Source organism: Haemaphysalis longicornis, unplaced genomic scaffold, assembly GCF_048455015.1.
Source record: "Haemaphysalis longicornis isolate Haplotype H1 unplaced genomic scaffold, Haemaphysalis longicornis Haplotype H1 scaffold_10, whole genome shotgun sequence".
NCBI lineage: Eukaryota > Metazoa > Arthropoda > Arachnida > Ixodida > Ixodidae > Haemaphysalis > Haemaphysalis longicornis.
Genome location: NW_027526204.1, coordinates 142,753,869 through 142,770,944, shown reverse-complemented (window position 1 = coordinate 142,770,944; position 17,076 = coordinate 142,753,869). Strand labels below are relative to the sequence as shown.

At 44.5% G+C, this 17,076-nt stretch overlaps 1 protein-coding gene across 1 annotated transcript in view; it reads right to left on the bottom strand.

The window, feature by feature from the left end:
* The window catches only part of LOC144159539 (uncharacterized), a 29,292-nt gene extending 17,266 nt beyond the window's left edge, over nt 1-12,026 (bottom strand). The window contains exon 1 of the mRNA XM_077691103.1: nt 10,982-12,026. Coding sequence (XP_077547229.1) covers nt 10,982-11,174 — 193 coding nt within the window. The 5' untranslated portion in view covers nt 11,175-12,026. The remainder of the gene's footprint in view (nt 1-10,981) is intronic.
* Between the last annotated feature and the right edge of the window lie 5,050 nt (nt 12,027-17,076).

Genomic DNA, 17,076 nt, shown 5'->3' with positions numbered 1-17,076 from the left:
TCATTAAAGGTAACAGAGTGGATCCCTAGAGAAGGCAAGCGTGGCAGAGGGCGGCAGAAAGTTAGATGGGCAGATGAGATCAGGAAGTTTGCGGGGATAAATTGGTCGCAGTTAGCACAGCACCGGGGTAATTGGAGAATAATGGGAGACGCCTTTGCACTGCAGTGGGCGTAGATAGGCTGGTGATTATATTCATGTACACAGTGCATCACCCGAGAAGGCCCTTGCGCTGTTGGTGAGCTCTTTCAATAAATAAATAAATAAATAAAATTCCCCCGCATTTCCCCGAAGGGGAGTATGAGGAAGTGCGAAGCACGGGGTGATGCTATGAGGGGGAGTTTGTTGAAGTTTGGTGGCATTTTGCCCGTTAGTTACATTAACACCCCCTCGTGATCACGTTCGGCTTAACACGCCTCGTTTGTCCCTCTGCGGAAATCTTGGTGAATTAACGTGTATGTTCGAGAGGAGGAGCGCACCGCACCGCAGCGCACCGCAGCTGCGAAGCGCCGACCGGAGTGAAGGGAGAGGAGGCGCAGTCACGTGAGAGAATGCAGAACTATACTCGGTTACAACTCAAGAACGGCACCACCTCATGTAGTGTATCACTCCGCCAAAGCGCCGGACCCGTGACGTCAGTGCGCGCGCGTTTTGAAAGGGGTTTGCTATGAATGCGTGATATCGTCTGCCTTGTCTCACGCAGTTTGTTTGTCGTCACTGGAGTCGTTCATAAGCATATTAAGTCCAAAAAATCACGGGAACGGCTCACGCCATGTTCAAAATATTCCCAGTAACGCTCTATTTGCGCCGCGCGGAGAAACATCCGGCTACGGTGATAAGGCACAGCGGCAACTTCCGGTGCCGTTCTTAAGTTGTCACCGAGTATAGCGGGTTTGTAGTATCACGTGTACACCACGCAGTTATCAAGCCGCTATAACGCCGCTGAGTCGCCAACGCACGCCGCTGACGACGTAGTTTGAATGCGTTAAAGATATATGGCGCGTTACTAACACTGATATCAACGTCGCGTCCGTGGCTTAGTCGGTAGAGCGCTGCGGCCGCAAAGTCCGCAGATCGAAACCTGGCGCCGGATGCTGTTTTTTTTTTATATATATAGTGTAGTGGCCTGGCTGGCGCGCCGAGAGAGGGTGTGCGAGCTGGAGAGTAGTAAAGGGGCTTTAGGAGAGTAGGCGAGGGGGGAGAGGAGGCGCTATGCGAGCGCGACGATTCAGGCTCGCTTAAGATGTGCATTCGCACTTATTCCTGGCCAATCTCCCACGTGGGTATGTGCCATGTCAGCGGCCAGGCAGCGCGCGCCCATCTCCCCCCGTTGCTAAGGAAGACGAAAAGCGCGCGCACCCGCAGCTGTTGCTATGCGGACGGCGGAAGGTTCGGGGTCGCTTATAAAGTGCATTCGCACTTAAAATAAATAAATAAAGTTGTTTAGAAAACCAAGTTTTTTACAAGTCATGCGACGCCAGCAAACACAGAGTTACAGATGATTATGCAACGCATAAAATTTTATTCCTTCGTGTCGTTATTTCAGAATTCCGCACTTTAACTGTTTTCAGCGTCTCGTCTCGATGTCTTGTCCAGTCATGGGAACTATCAACAGTCTTATCCACCTATATACTGGGCTGTGCAAATGTCTCAGACAAGGCGTGCACCGTTGAAATAATCGCACGGTGAAAAACCTGTCGATCTGAAATTACGACACCAGGAAGGCGTGTTGACTCTAGCAGTAATATTGTAGATGCCTCCAAGGGGAAAAAAACGTTTAGGTTCAATTTTTTTTTTTCATTTGTAAAAAAGCCCTTTATTTGCCCGGAAGTCATAAACCTGGACTAAAACCTGTCCCTAGTACTATTTGACTGTTACCGCTTTCGCGATCGAACTATGTTACTGCTCTCGTACCACTAGTTTTTTTTTTGTAATTACACCATTTTAATTAGACCTTTATCATCTTTAGATCAGATCGATTATTGCTTCTTCGTTACTGCTGCATAGATCTGTGGCTTCCACCCTAACCCTATTTGTCATGTCGTTGATGGAACACGCGCGATGAACATTTCAATGGCTTTTGCTTGCTGTTCAGTATCTCAGCTTTTCCTTGCTTTAAGAGCAATTCCCTAACCAGAGGCCTTTCTCACGAATGGATTTTATTGACATTCCCTTCAACATAGTTTTTACATAAGAGCTTAAAATAAAAGGCCTTGCCGAAACTTTTTGACCTGCAAGAAGATTTGCGTGGACACCGGGGCACACAGCCAGTGCAAGCGGGACCCAGCAAGCACATAATGGTGGCAGGGAGTACTTACTCACAACACCTGCCCACTACCCCGCCAACTCCCACACTTTCCCGACGTGCCGGTCTCTTCAAGGCGTTCGCGACTTTCTTGCCGTAATTGGTCTCGATAGATCGTGATAAATTACAGTCAGAAAGTCGTAAGCGCCTGGAAGAGGCTACGCCATGAGGATTCCCGCCCGATGAATGACAACCCCCTCAAGAGGCAAGAACAGGTCTTTAATAGTTAATAAAAATGGCCGCGCATCTGCTCCTTTCGTTGCAAATGTGGACTAAAGACGATAGTCGACTGGCGCCCCTGCCAAGTAAATGCCTCCCTTCCCTTTCCACTAACATCTCATGCTGTTCCTCTCCCGTCTCGTTCCCCGCAAGGTAAACACGCTAGAGGTTTGCTCAAGTCAATTTAAATTTACCGCGTTCCACTGCTCCAAGTCGGGTGCATCGATGCCAGCGCTGCCGTACGGCGGAGACGCGCGTGAATCGAGGCGCCCTACTCCAACGTTTACAGAACCACCCTACTCCACGAGCGCTTCCAGCGGAACGTGGAACCTTTCTAGTGGAACCTTTCGTTGCTGTTGCCGTTTGATTTCTTAAATGCCGCCAGGAGCTATACGGTTTTCTGCAGTTGATGTGGTAATTCATTTGCTATCGTGAAAACCAAGCATCCCTAACTTTTTTGAATAAAGGAATACTGCAAATATCACTTATGTATTGATTTTCTTCCTTAAATTTACGTAATGTCCTGTTCTTGTTCAACAATGTTGGCAAGTATGGACATTAACACGGGACTTAGACATTTAGATTTGGCTGTGGATATATAAGACTATTGCGTTGCTCCCGGTTCACTTTGGCGGGGTGGCTGAATCGAGTCACCGACAGACATAGTGAGAGAACAGTGCCCTGGCCCTCCCATAGGGAAACTATTCGTAGTAATTGGCGATTATGTACTATGGCGTAATCGCTGCAGGGCCGTTGCACAGAATCGCAGGCTACGTATGCAGTGGCCCTTGCTTTGCTTTTTGAGACAACACCTCGTGATAATTCTCGAATGCGAGTTGGCCCTGTTGGGTGAGGAAGAGTTTCTGCAACATTGGTCTACCCGGTTTATTGAGGTTTCGAACAGCTTTCCAGGCCTGTGTCCTTGGGGATTTTCGTAACAATTGATTTGGTATTATAATTGGGTGTTATTGCTCTACAGTACTCGTTGGGATATTAACATCGACCTTGTTCCGTATATTTCTGCATTCTTGAAGCGAATGTTTTTGTATCCTTGTTTTCCTCGCATGTGAATATTCTGGTTGTACGCAACTCTAAATTTTTTGTGTATTAATCTTTTGTCTACAATCAACTTGAAACTGTTTGTGTGTTTCTGTAAGTGTCTGTAACTGGCAGCGTTCGGGCTGTGTTAGTTTTGTAGCAACAGACGCTGCACTAGTTTGTTTCTAGTTTTTACTCTGTATCATTGATACGAGAATTTTTTTATAATAAATTGATCCTTTCAAGATAGACACACAGACAGACAGATATACGGACAGACCAAAATTTCTGCGTTGAAGTAGCCCAAGAAAGACTATCTCCTTTAATAAGTCTTATGCAGACAAATGTACACGCCAGACATTATACGTAAATGGTTCATTGGAGCCACGTCGTCTACATCGGCACCCTAGTGCACCTTGAGCAGTGCACAGTACAGTGCCAGACCTTCACCATTTAGTCTGACACTGCACAAGCTTCATCGGGGGCCTTTTTCGAAAATTGGCGAGCCCCTGCTGACCTAAATGCCCATCTCCGATCAGTCCGCAGTGAACCATCTTTGCTCGAGAAATAGGCCGCTGCGCGCTGAAAAGCGGTCTCTTCAGAGCGGTATGAGGCAAACCTGACAATTCCACCATGATGGCATCCATGACTGAATGCACGAGGACGTGCCATAAAGCTATCCCCTTCCTACAACCCCTACCCCCCCCCCCCCGCACCCTGTGCTGCGAGTCTTTTCATTGAATCAATCAATCAATCAATCAATCAAGCTTGGCTCTGCTTCTGTCGACCACTTTTTGAGTTGCCTCTATTGACCTACTTTGCCTGCAAAAAGCTTTCTCTGGGCGGTTCTACTGTAATGCCTTGTGATGTACACCTTAAGCAGCGACATATTCAAATGTAGACATTTTCCTGATAGAGGCGGAAAGATTTCGGCGCACGTTAAATATCCAGGTGTTCGAAATTAATCGGGGCCCTCCAATACGGCGCGCTTCATAGCCCCGCTGTAGCATCGGCGCGTTGCACCCCGGGCCCTGGCCTGCACCAGAGGGGAAAAAATGAAGCTCCTTAACTCTATTCCTCTAACCCTTAACTTACACCTACTCCTTCCCCCTCTGACCTTAGTAATCGCCGATGCCGAAATCCATCAGGTGACATCTCAGCAGCTGTGACATCGCTTTTTACTTATGGCAGTTAACAATACTCCCCTTCTCTTCCAAACGACATTATTTCCTTCCTAGGGAACGCAGTGAAACATAAGTGTATCCGGAAATTAAAACGACGAAAGTGGTTTTCCCCGTTTTCTTTCCGTTTAATTCTTTCTCCTTCTTTTGTTTTGTTTCGGTCTTTATCTCGCTTTTGAAGAGCGTGCGACATTGTCATTCGATGTCACTTACAGCGACCGAATGTACAGGCGTAAAAAGGTTTCCGTGTCGAGACAAACACCAATGCTGTCACGGAAATCACCTTCCAAGTAATAATGGATGGCGAAGAATACACACACGCGCACAATATAAGAGGATTGGCTATGCACGTTGAAGTAGGTTTTCGGCGAACCCAAATGATGGCAAGGGTGCTCACTTTTTCTGGGTAGTCCATGGGGAAGAAACCTCCTCCGTGTGCCATTTGGCTTTTATGTACCGTCCAAACAACTCAGGACTTTCGTGCTTCACAGTCGTTCCGCCGCTCAGAGAAAAGTTCCGCCAGTCTTCAATTACTCGAAGGATCGAAGAATCTGGCTGTTTGTATAATACCATAGGTTGCCAGGCCACCCACTGTGTGGTATAATGACGTCATGCCTTAAATGACGCCGTTCCATAAATGATGACCTCATGTCTTCAACGAGCCCTCACAAACGTTATATTAGGTTTGCTCTTAAAAGAAAATTTAGTTGTTTCTCGCTGTTCAAAAATATTTTTCTAAGTTTATTCCCCCCCCCCCCCCACTGCTCTTTAGCAAGTGTTATTGAAGGTGGAAAAATGAAAACGTGCGAATATAAAGGCAACGTGTTGGAAACATTAAGACTGGATTCTCACTTTCCTCTGGCATTCAAAAATGGCGTCAGTATACGCGATGGGTCCGCGGAATCTTTCAGCCATTAGGCCCTAACGCATTCCAAAATAAAATTATCTCTCAGATTTCTTTCTTTCTGTTCCTTGGTCCGGTTTGGTTTTAACAACTTCGGACAGTTGTAAACAAGCGTTCTTTAATGCTGAGAATGCGGAAGCGGACCGTAATTTGATAACGAATTGCAAACGTGGGCATATCATTGTAAGAGGCATCCCACGCTTCACAAATGCCTATCCCTCATCACCTCCTGAAGAGAAGAGTCAGAATCGCGCTCCGCGAGGAGTTTCAATGTTGTGTCATCCTATCTTCACTAACGAAACAGGACTGGCGGTTTGAGGAGGAGGAAGCTCTAGTTTACGTCTGTTGACAATGACCACAACAGCGACAGACACGAAACAACGGAGTGAAAACGACATAAACAGCTTCGCCATAAAAACCGGCTGAAAATTCAGGCAACTGTGTACACTTTTGCTCACTTTAACCCTTTCGGCACTGGTGTCGCCATTTGACGACACCACACAATATATCCTCTAGGTTCAGGCTGTCGTAGCGTTTAAGAAAAAAAAAATTTCTGCTCGAAAGAAAAATTTGCCTAATAGTCTAAATATTGTCATGCCTGTGAATTAATAAATACTTGCACTATCAGCTCACTTTTTTTACGCTTCCGAGGTCCGCAATTCTACAAAAACCACGCAGAAGAACAATTTTTGCTAGATACAAAAATTTCAGGGCTGAACGTGTTTAATTTTAGTTCGATTTTATTTGTTGAAACATATCGAGAGGCAAGAGAAGTGAAAGAAGACTTTACTTCTAATTACTATAGGCAAGGCATTTGCGTTTCTGCGCTGTTACCTGCCAACGTGCACCTTAGTCCAGTGTAACATTGTGTTCGTGTTTCAGCGTTGAGTGCAAATTCATCGCTTGTCTAAATATACGAGTGTTCCTGATTGTTCCATTATGCGAAATTATTTCGGATGCTCCTCAGTAGTGCATGTCTTCGTAATGTAGATTGCAATAGCGCACAAAATGTCTTTTTTTATATATACGAATGAGCAATACTATTTTCCGAGTCCCAGCGTTCAAAAATTGGACCCTGAACTGGCCCTTGGATACGAGTCCAAGAACATGATTTTGTGCATTTGGTTGTTACAATGGTAGCAAGGAAGCTTAAAAACTGTGTCTGAAATACCAAAATTTCCTCCCCTGGTGTAAAAGATCCAACCCCTACCGTACCTAGACCAATTTCACACCGTGCATGCCATTCACTATAACCTTTCTAGGTAGCATGAACTCAAATATTTAAATACTGCGGTAATAGTAACGCAAAACAGGAAATATTTTGGCTGGGCTATAGGTTTCGTAGAATCTCCCGTAGTTTGGCGCGGTTCAAGGTTCCAGCTGCATGCCCGAATCCGGTCCAACTTAGCGCCATTAGCTTTGTACGATACGCACTCACGCTAGCAGCCACATATCTGGGCGACACCTTTAATGAAACACATTTGAACGCGACACTGCCCAGCATAGAAATACGGAATTCACAATGAGTAATTTATTTTCGTACACAGATTTAAAAAGCCACTCGGATGTTGCAAACCACTTCGGAAGACTGAGGATTTGATTAATACCCCTGTCACACATCAAATCTAATGTCATTCAAACTGAATGACATTAACTGTTAATTACATTCGGTCCGGCCACGCGGGTCTACACGGCGAAACAAATGCCATTTGATTGTGATAGCGGTGACGATTAGCGGGCTCGCAAAACCTCAAAATTATATTTCAAGCGCATCTACAATGTTTTCACGCACAATATTTCATAAAAAAAAAACTTAACAAAAGAATATTTTTTTAATATAAATAAGAAAACCACAGGTTTAGGTGACATCAGTAGACATCCCAAGCCGTGACAAGTCCGAAAAAATCCGTATCAGGGTAGCGCGTGCACTGGATGCGAGAGTTTCTTTTTTGTTAGTACTTGCTTGTCTTTTTTTATTTGAACAACAACGCAAAGAACAAAAGTAAGCTTACTGACAGTTTTTAGAAACAGCATTCTTTGGTTTATTACTTAATGTTTGTGCCTAGTGACGCGCCCCTGCTGTCGAGGCTACTCATTTGGCTGCTGAAGGAGCTCCCGAACCTCAGTTAGCCGCTAAATGTCATTCGCTTCAAATGTCATTCGGTATTCTCATGTAGTGCCAAATTCATAACATTTAGAGCGAATGACATTTGCTCTTAATGTCGTTAGATCTGCCGTGTGACAAGGCTATAAAAATGCGTTAGCGGGGGCATCACGCCATCGATTGAAAAAGGTACACAATACCGCAAACTACTCACTGCAACGCAGCATATAGTGGGAACCAGAGTTTTGGCGTACGAGAATAGGCATTGTGTACGTCTAGTACCCATGCAGTAAATAATGGCTTTGGTGCATTCGCTACAGCGAGAGGTCGCTTTTCGCCATAAATGAATTGTTCAAATTTTATGTTTATTTTTTGTTTCAACCCGCTGCCTTTTCCATATAATATTCATGGTAATTACTGAGCCTCCTCTACTGACGTGTTGGCGCTTGTGTGTTTACGGCTGGGTGGTAACAGTGCGACCTTCGGCGGCGGGTGAGATGAATTTTTGATGTCCAGGGCACTGTTTTTGTGGCGCGCGCCACGTTCGAAAGGTGCGCGAATGGCCAGCGTCCTTGAAAAAAGAGCAACGGACGATCGCGTGCTTTCAGCGCGTGTTAAATGTCACCCACTGCAGAGTGAGTGAGTGAGTGAGTGAGTGAGTGAGTGAGTGAGTGAGTGAGTGAGTGAGTGAGTGAGTGAGTGAGTGAGTGAGTGAGTGAGTGAGTGAGTGAGTGAGTGAGTGAGTGAGTGAGTTGAGTTGAGTTCTCTGTAGCATGCCGTACTAGCACTTTAGTCATGAGGCCCCGTATAATGCAAACACAATTTTTGCCCGCAAATGAATTAAAGAATTGGCGCATAAGACGACAAGGTAATCTGGTTGATCCTAATCCGTTTAAAAAGGACGTGATAGTCTCTATTAAGCTTTTCTGTTCTTTTAGTTAATGCACAGTATCTGGCCGATTTTTCGGACATGGAGGGGAACGAATAATGGTTCGATTAAAAGAACAGGGCGAAAAATCTGCGAGTCGTTTCCTCCTATGGGGCAATTGACACTTCCTCAGTTAGGTCCGCAATATCCAGCAAGTTCGAATTTCTGGAGTCCGAAAAAACGGTCAGCTACTGTACACGCGAAAGCCGTAAGCAACCTGATGACGAATTATTGCATTTTCCTCCAGCAAAAACGTTCGGCTCTTTTCAGAACGACCCTGAATGTGACTTTGCAACTCTGTATCAACCTCTTTGCAATCTTAATGCTTCAGACGTAGTCAATGAAGGCATCCAGTACTTGAGTACGGCGTCACAAAGTACCTCCGCGAAAATTACAGCTGTACGCCCATCAGGCAACTTAAAAACTTTCTCAAGACATTCTTCCCTCTTTCCCGGTTGGGGACAGAAATCACAGGTAGCGTAGTAGACGGCGGGGTATACGTGGCATGTAGGATAGTTCTGTGGGGATAGGAGTTCGTCTAAAGTCGGCGAAAGTCAGTCGCCTGGGCTCTAGATAGATGGGGGTGCGGTGGCGTCAACTGTGGTCGTTCGTGACGGCCCTGGTAGCACATGGTATGGGAGTTTCAGAAAACCCCATCCCTTAACCCGATCCTCACCAAACCTACGACGTCAATTCGCTGGATTCCTTTCAATTGCAGCAATAAACGCATTCGGAAGCCACTTTAAACAAAATGGCAGCAAAAGCAAAGCAGGAACTAAAAGCCGTATCTGCTGCGACGGAAAAATCACGCAGTTCCGCTCTGTGCTCGAGATAACTGCTGCTTTCGCAGCGTTTTGAAGCACAAAGGAAAGATAGAAGGCGTTTATCGACAGTTGCAAGGTTGCTTTAATTGTTGCAAATTCTCCTTCACTAACGCAATTTTCACGTAAACTTAAATTCCGTGTTCTCTTTCACCATTTTCAACTTTGTCATTGAAAATGTTCGGCCGTATTCACCCGCAAAAAGTCCTTTTATGGTAAATAATTTGCTTGACTAATCAAAATATAAAAGTAGTCTTGGATGGTTGGAACCCTTCTGGAGGATTGTTTGTTCCTGGAAAACTCGGAATTCATGGTTTTAATGTTTGTTCTAAGTTTATGCCAGGCGCTTTGTATATCACTCCCGTTTCAGGCACGGTCGACCCGTTCAGAAACAGAGCTTCTAACTTGGTTCACGACAACGACTCATCTAAGTCAGCCCACTCGGTACGTTCAGTAACAAAAAAAAAAACACTGCAATTTCAAAATTTTCCACATTTAGCACGAGGCCAGCAAGGAGGGCTGCATGTGACAAGCTGGTACTCGGTGTGCGAAACAAACGTGTTACAGTGGAGCTGTTGATAGCTAGTTTCTTAAAATTTTTGCGTCCGCAGACAGAGTCGCGTTGAAACAATGCCTTTAGCCTCACGGCGAAGCCATTTTTCTGGTAACTACTTTGTATCCCCCGATTTCATTAAATTTAAAAATATATATACAATTAAAAAAAACTTATATAAAAGCACATTAAAAGTGCATTAAAGTATATTGAAGGTATATAAAAGTATTTTTTAAAAATATATACTGAAATCTGGCTGGAAAAAGACTCCTTCATTACACGGAGTTTAATTTACTTGCCGTAATTATTTTGAATTTAAGTCGTAAACGTTACATCATTACCGTCTGTTGTCAATGCATGGCTTTATTCCGAGGGAGTATGGTTACGGAAAATGGCTATAATTCCAGTCGGCACTATCCAGAAACAAATTATATGAAAATTAGCTGACAAGGCTGCTGTAACGTTACGCCGAGTTTCATTTACTTCTCGTAATTACTTAGTTCCGAGTGAAGTTGTGCATATAGTAGAATTCCCATATGCTGCCAGCACATGCGCTTCTACGGGCGGGAAGCGGACATCCCCAACTTTCTCTGCTGAAATAGAAATCTAGTCCTTCCAATTTTAATTAAGCTAATTAAGTTATTAGGAAGTATGTTCAATCCCAAATGACAAGTAAAGACATTTGGTTCCGTGCACTCATCGGACTGCGCCCAGCTTCGCCGTCCATCTTTCCTCACAAAGTGGGAGAGCACGGAGAAAGTTTCAGCATGGACAAGGAAAAAATATTGTCTCAACTGTGGTGTTAGAGTTGCAAACCGACTCAGAAACAGAATGAGCTGTGACGGAGAAATGTAGTGAGAAGACACACTTCGTCCTCATGCGTTGTTGTTTTTGTTTTTTTTTCATGGTAAAGTGATCTGGACATACTTACCAATATTCCCGTTAACTTTGTCTTCTGCGTCAGTAGCCTTGACGTGATGGTCATTGTCCAGAAAGTCGCTTCCGTTGATGACAACTTTGGGCAGCGGGTAGTTGGCGCGGTCCGAGCCGTCGGTGACTTCGAGTGGTAAGTCTCCGTTCCCCGTGACCGGCACACCTGCGGCCTTGGCGTTTGCACACCCCATAGTGTCTCAAAACGCTCGAAAGTCTTCGGAATTAGGCTTGCGCCAACTTCACTCAAAGCAGTGCAAACATTTACCAGGCACAGCTGATGCGTTCAGGACAACGTCAAGGCTGAGAACGGTAGTGTCCGGCTGCCGGCTTTGCTTCCGGTGAGGTGTTTATATGCCGAGCTTCACCCAAAGTGGGAGCACACACACACATGCACACCTTGTCTTTGCAAGAAAAAGGCAATGCGAGGTCCACTGCTAACCTAAAAAAACTACACACACGTCACGAGTATGATAGAGTTAGATGTGGAACTTTTATCTCACTTGATGCTGTATCTATCCGTGAACTTGAGTAGTTGCTTCACGAAGGATGAGATGAATGACGGATGGTAACCGCCAGAAGTCAGATCGAGTACACTTCAGGTTTTGTCGTCCTTGAACAAGGCACTGTTGCAAACTTGAGAAGTTAAACTTCACAGTGTGATTTTCCCGTGGTTGGGAACATCACCTCTGGTAATCAATCATTCACTGGAGAAGCGTCAGGCCATAGTAATCGTTCGATTTGGTTGGACAGGCTTGCGGGGCACAAGTTCACTACTAGTTCGAACAAAAAAAAATGAAGTGCCAACTGATCTACGATTGGAGTGCTTCGTGGATCGCCAGTCTACGGAGCCGTCAAAATCCGAAGTCTGAATCGAGCAAAACAGAATTCATTACTAGTACACTAAGACTGTTGTTTAAATTTTGCGGGTAAATTCCACGTGAAGCAAACCACTTTTCACTCAGTCTATGGCGGGTGATTCCACGCTGCACGAACTAATGGACCTCTTTCGGCGGTTGCTCTCTGTAGAGTGTCACACTGCTTCAGGCGCTTGCAGTACTGATTTCGATTTGCTTGGCGCGGGGTCGGCCGGTGGCGGCGTCGTCACGTGACCCGTGTCGTCATTGACTTTGACAATCCACTACCGGTGGTGACGTGAGAGAGCGGGCATCGATTTGCCGCGCTTTCGAGATGACTTCGCGGCGCGCTATGTGCCTCGTGTTGTCGCACGGCTGCGGCATGGTTCGCTGATCTGTAGATCGTCTGCTCGACTTGTTCTCCGAAGTAATTATACGTTTCGGTCATGGCCTCACGCCGAACGATAACATCTGGTAATTGTGTTTAGACTTTGCCTTTACTGCTCGATTTTTTCTCAACTAAGATTGGTGCAGTCATTAACTGCTCGCGTAGCCTAATAACTTAGAGGGCACCTGCACTGTGGAAAACAGGAAGTCAAAACTTTTTTTGTGAAGTTTTCACGCAATTGGGCGTTTATTTCACACAAATGTCCCCGAAGTGGAGCTTTACGTTCAAATAAAACCCACATTTTAGGGCAAGCCTACTTTGTAAATAAGTCTCTTTCAAAGATAAAATCATGGTCTACCCAAATCCAGCAATATTGTCACAAAGGACTGAGATTTTTTTTATATTTCGCCCTTGGATGTCAGAAAGATGGTTCTTGTTCTTAGTCACCGAATTGCCAATCAGAAGTCAAGAGGAATAACAAAAATGATAAGCTAATTATTTTTTTTTAGTGACGACCGTGGTGGCCTGACGACTATTCCCTCTTGCTCTCTTGGCATGCGTCTATTAAGACTGAACTTTTGTTTTGAAGGGGAAAACGCTGCTAGAAAATATCTACGGAACGCAGTGTGACAGCTTTATACCTACAAAATTATGTGTTCTTTTACAGAAAGAGCGTTCTGAATCGGGCGATCTGGTATACGCTAATAATAACATCGCTGAGAAGACGGAACAAAAAAAAAAGGACAGGAAGAGCGCCTAACTTTAAATAAAGTTTTTATTGGTGCGACATAACAAAACCTTTAACTAAAACTCAGCACTTGTCCTGTCTTTTCTATTCTTGTCTCGTCTGCTCTGCGCTGTTATTATGAGCGCATATAGAAATCTCCCATTTCAGTAACAATTCTGGTTAGTGGTTAAGCCAAGCATAGAAACATTACGCAGAAAGTTCACCCTACCAACCCACCCAAGCAGTAGGTTAACTGTTTTCGTGTGCGAAAGCAAGTTCTGCTAATATAAAAACGAAAAGCGTTAATGCAACATAGTTTAGGGGATAAACATTGCAAAAAACTGTTCTTACAAAAAAAAACGATCCTTTGACCATGACGAAACTTATCCAACTGCGAAGTCTAAACAAAATCTCAGTCCTTAGTGACAATATTGCTGGAATTGGGTAGACCATGATTTTATCTTTGAAAGAGACATATACGAAGTAGGCTTGCCCTAAAATGTTTTATAGTAACCGTAAACGCAATTAAATTGAATTCGTCTTGTTGGAAAGAGAATAAGTGCCATAAATAATGGTGATTTTATTTTCATGTTTCATTCTTTGCCCACATTGAGTTATAAATAATTTACATGAACGAGCAGTTAGTCACACTACGCAGCTTCTAAAGATGCGAACTGGGAGTCTGCTGCACATAAGCCCATGTTTCCCCCTCTGGCACACTTCTAATAATGTTATAACCTTTTCGAAACACTTCCAAATATCTTACAGTGTTTATTACAGCTTACAGTGAGTTCACACTAACCCTTCTCATTGGACATAAATGTGTACGAGTGGAAATAAACGAGGGTGGAATTCACGCCGAGTTACGGTACAAGGAAATGTTTATGTGCGGAATATGAACAGCCACTGGTCAATATAAACACTTTGAACGGAGGTTTTCAGGCAGCTGCCTACGCATCGCATTAGACAGCCGTCCAGACTTTCCAACGTACAGTGTCAGTGCTAATGGAAAGGTCTTCCCGGTCTACCTAATGCGCCTACGCTAAAACAAAATAAAACACTGAACCTAAGCTGGTAGTAGCAAATAACCCACCAATATGCAAAATTTCCTTAAACTTACGTTAGAAATGCCTTTACACTCAGTTTAAAACGACAATTTTTCGTCTCTGGGGAACTGCAAGTCGATGAAACCGGCGTCTTCTTCACGGGCCCGTACAGAGCATTGGTCCCCGCGTAGGGGTCGCGAAATAAACTAGCTTATTTCCGCCACCTAAGATTATTTCCGCGACTCTGTACGGTACGCAGTACGGACTCGCTTGATTTTTAATTATGCTGATCCCCGAAGCCACGCGGCGAATACTCTTTATGCGATTGAGCCAATGATGTAGGCCTCGCGTCGCTGTTCATCCGTGAGGGGATCGCTTGATGCTTTTCGATGTATACTTGTAGACTTACAATAACCGTCAGAAGAACGTTCATGACAACGTAAGCAACTGAGCAATATGTTTACAGTCAGGCGCTTTTTAAAGAGATTGTATTAGATTGTCCATTGTGCGAGAAAGCCGGCGTCCAACGATAGCGTCTGCGGAAAAAAAACAAGGCTCCTTGAGGGGCGCTCCAAAGCACGAGGCATTCCGCGTCATATCGCGCGAGCTTCGCAATAGAATAAAAATTTCCCCGCCTCTTCTTAACGAAGGTTGCGAGAAGCGCGAAAGTTTTCTGACTTCAAAGCTGCGTCAAAATTGCGTCAAAACTTCCGCTAAAAGTGCAACCAACCTTCGCTTAATTAAAGCGCATCCAATCGATCGTCAAACCCCAAAGCCCTAAATCTCAACTGAAGAATGAACCCATGCGACGATTTCCTGGGCACTAAGTAAATGCATCTACGAACGATCTAAATGCACACCGACATGTGGTTTATGAGATAAATGTATACTGGTGTACTCCTTCTTCATGATCGATGAGTATATTGTCGTATCTAGAACCGTTCCTCCTTCGCGATTTTCAAGTAATACTTTTGACACAATCGAAGCCCGGACTCACGCATACGCCGTGTGTTCAGAGATGTTATCAGAGCTTTTCGGTCGACCAACCCGTCTATGGGGAAATGCATTTGGTTTTGGACAGGACGTCATCGTTCCCATTAAGAAAGCCTTCGCTTTAAAAATGCAAGTTCATATACCGCGCTACTATATAGGCAACACAGAGCCACGTAGAAAGCGGGCAGCTGCAGCTGTGGCTGTGAAGGCGGTGTTCAGCGGCACATCAAGCACGCCCCGCTAACCAGGCACAGAGGCGCAACAGTCAAAACTGCTCCCAGCAGCGAAAACTACCAGGAGCACTCGGCGGCAGCGGTGGACATTAAAGAAACAGACAACCGATTTTTGTCGCGTATATGTTCTCTAGCTCATAAGAAAGCCAGCGTTTTATATAGCTCGGTAACCACAAGCAATTTCTAAACAAATTGGCGGAAATAATTTTAATTTGGCAGCAAACTTCCTGAAATCGGAAGGGTGGCGGTTCGTAGTGTCGAAACTTGACACTACAGTATGTGTCCCTGTCACGTGACCTGCAAACCTAGCAGCTACTGTAACTGCTGAAACGTTTATTTACGTATTGAAAACCTTTTACACAAGTATTTGTGCAAGGTTAAATTGTATATGTATTTCTAAACATTATTCTGAAATTTTTAAAGACACGCCGCCCGCCGTCACTGGATTGCTCTCAGCGTGGCTAACTGAGCCTCCATGCCCAGAATCAACGGCAGCGTTCAGTAAACAGACCCAGCGAAGGAGCTTTGACGATTCTGCCTGAGTCAGAGGCGTTTGTTCTGCCGAAATATTTGATTTCAGTTTCCAAATACGCAAAAGGCAGCTTAAAAAAACAAGAAAAAAACGTCGCGCCCGGGGAGAATCGAACTTCCCACCTCCACAACGTGAAGCCAGATTTTACCTATCGTCTATCCCAACAGATAGCGCATTCGTGCAAAATAAACCGTTGCATTAAAAAAACACATAAAGGAACAGGAAAGCCTGCGATCCAAACTTTTTAGCTGGGAAGAAGTTTTTAAATATCGTTTTTTATTTCCCATACAGACAAAAGTATGTTGCCGAGCTACTCTATGTCATGGTTGCCAGCATTGGTTTTGGGAGGGACACATACGGCTCGTAGATCTAAAAATTTCGATTTAAAAAGTTCTAGGGCGTTATCAGCGAAACCGTTTCTCGTCAAGGTGCTTTAGGTGATTCCCTTTCATTTGGGATCGAGAATATATACTCGACAAAAATCGGTTGTCCGTCCCTTTAAAGAAACCATGCAACACTTTCTTTTAACTTTTTTATAAATCCTAAATGCTTTCTGACGTAGCCAACAAACAGATCTCGTCAGTGAAAAATTACAGCTCTATGCCCATCAGATAAATTAGAAACTTGCTCAATAAAATTTTCTCTTTCCCGGTCTTGGCGTTTTCCAAGCGCCCGCATTACTTCATTACAGCGGTGTAGCGGCTATTGGCCGGTTTTCTTTCAAGTGCATTCGATAGGCACTTTAAAAACGAAGCCACAAAAGCAAAGCATAAACGGAAGGCGAACCTATTGCGACGAGCAAATTGCGCAGTGTCGCTCCATGCTGGCAATAACTACAGCTATCGCAGTAATTCTAGACTCAATGGAAAGAGTGAAAACGTTTATCGGAAGTGTTACAGAGTCCCGTTGATGATTTCGTATTCATTACTGATAAGAAACGCATAGGTGCTCCCGAATTATTCGTTAACAGGATGTTCATGGGCAAGCGAAAAAAACCTCGCGTTCTCGTTTCAAGTAACTCGCTCTGCATAGAGTCAACAATAGTTAGTAGTGTGCGGGAAAAAATAAATCCTGACATATGACATACTTCCCCTCAAGTCCTGTGTCTGTTCCACGAAAAACAAAGGCAACGTATCTTACGTGTTATCTAGGCAGGCTCGTGTCCTTAACACAATTAACCTTAACGGCCCCAGTTGTACCGAGTCGAAAGCCACTGTTAAGATCAACAGGGATACGATAAGGCAACCGCATGTTTCCGGAGCTCGTTTCCTATACGCTATTTGGCGCAAGGAAGAAAATGAGCGAGACAGCGCCAAAGAT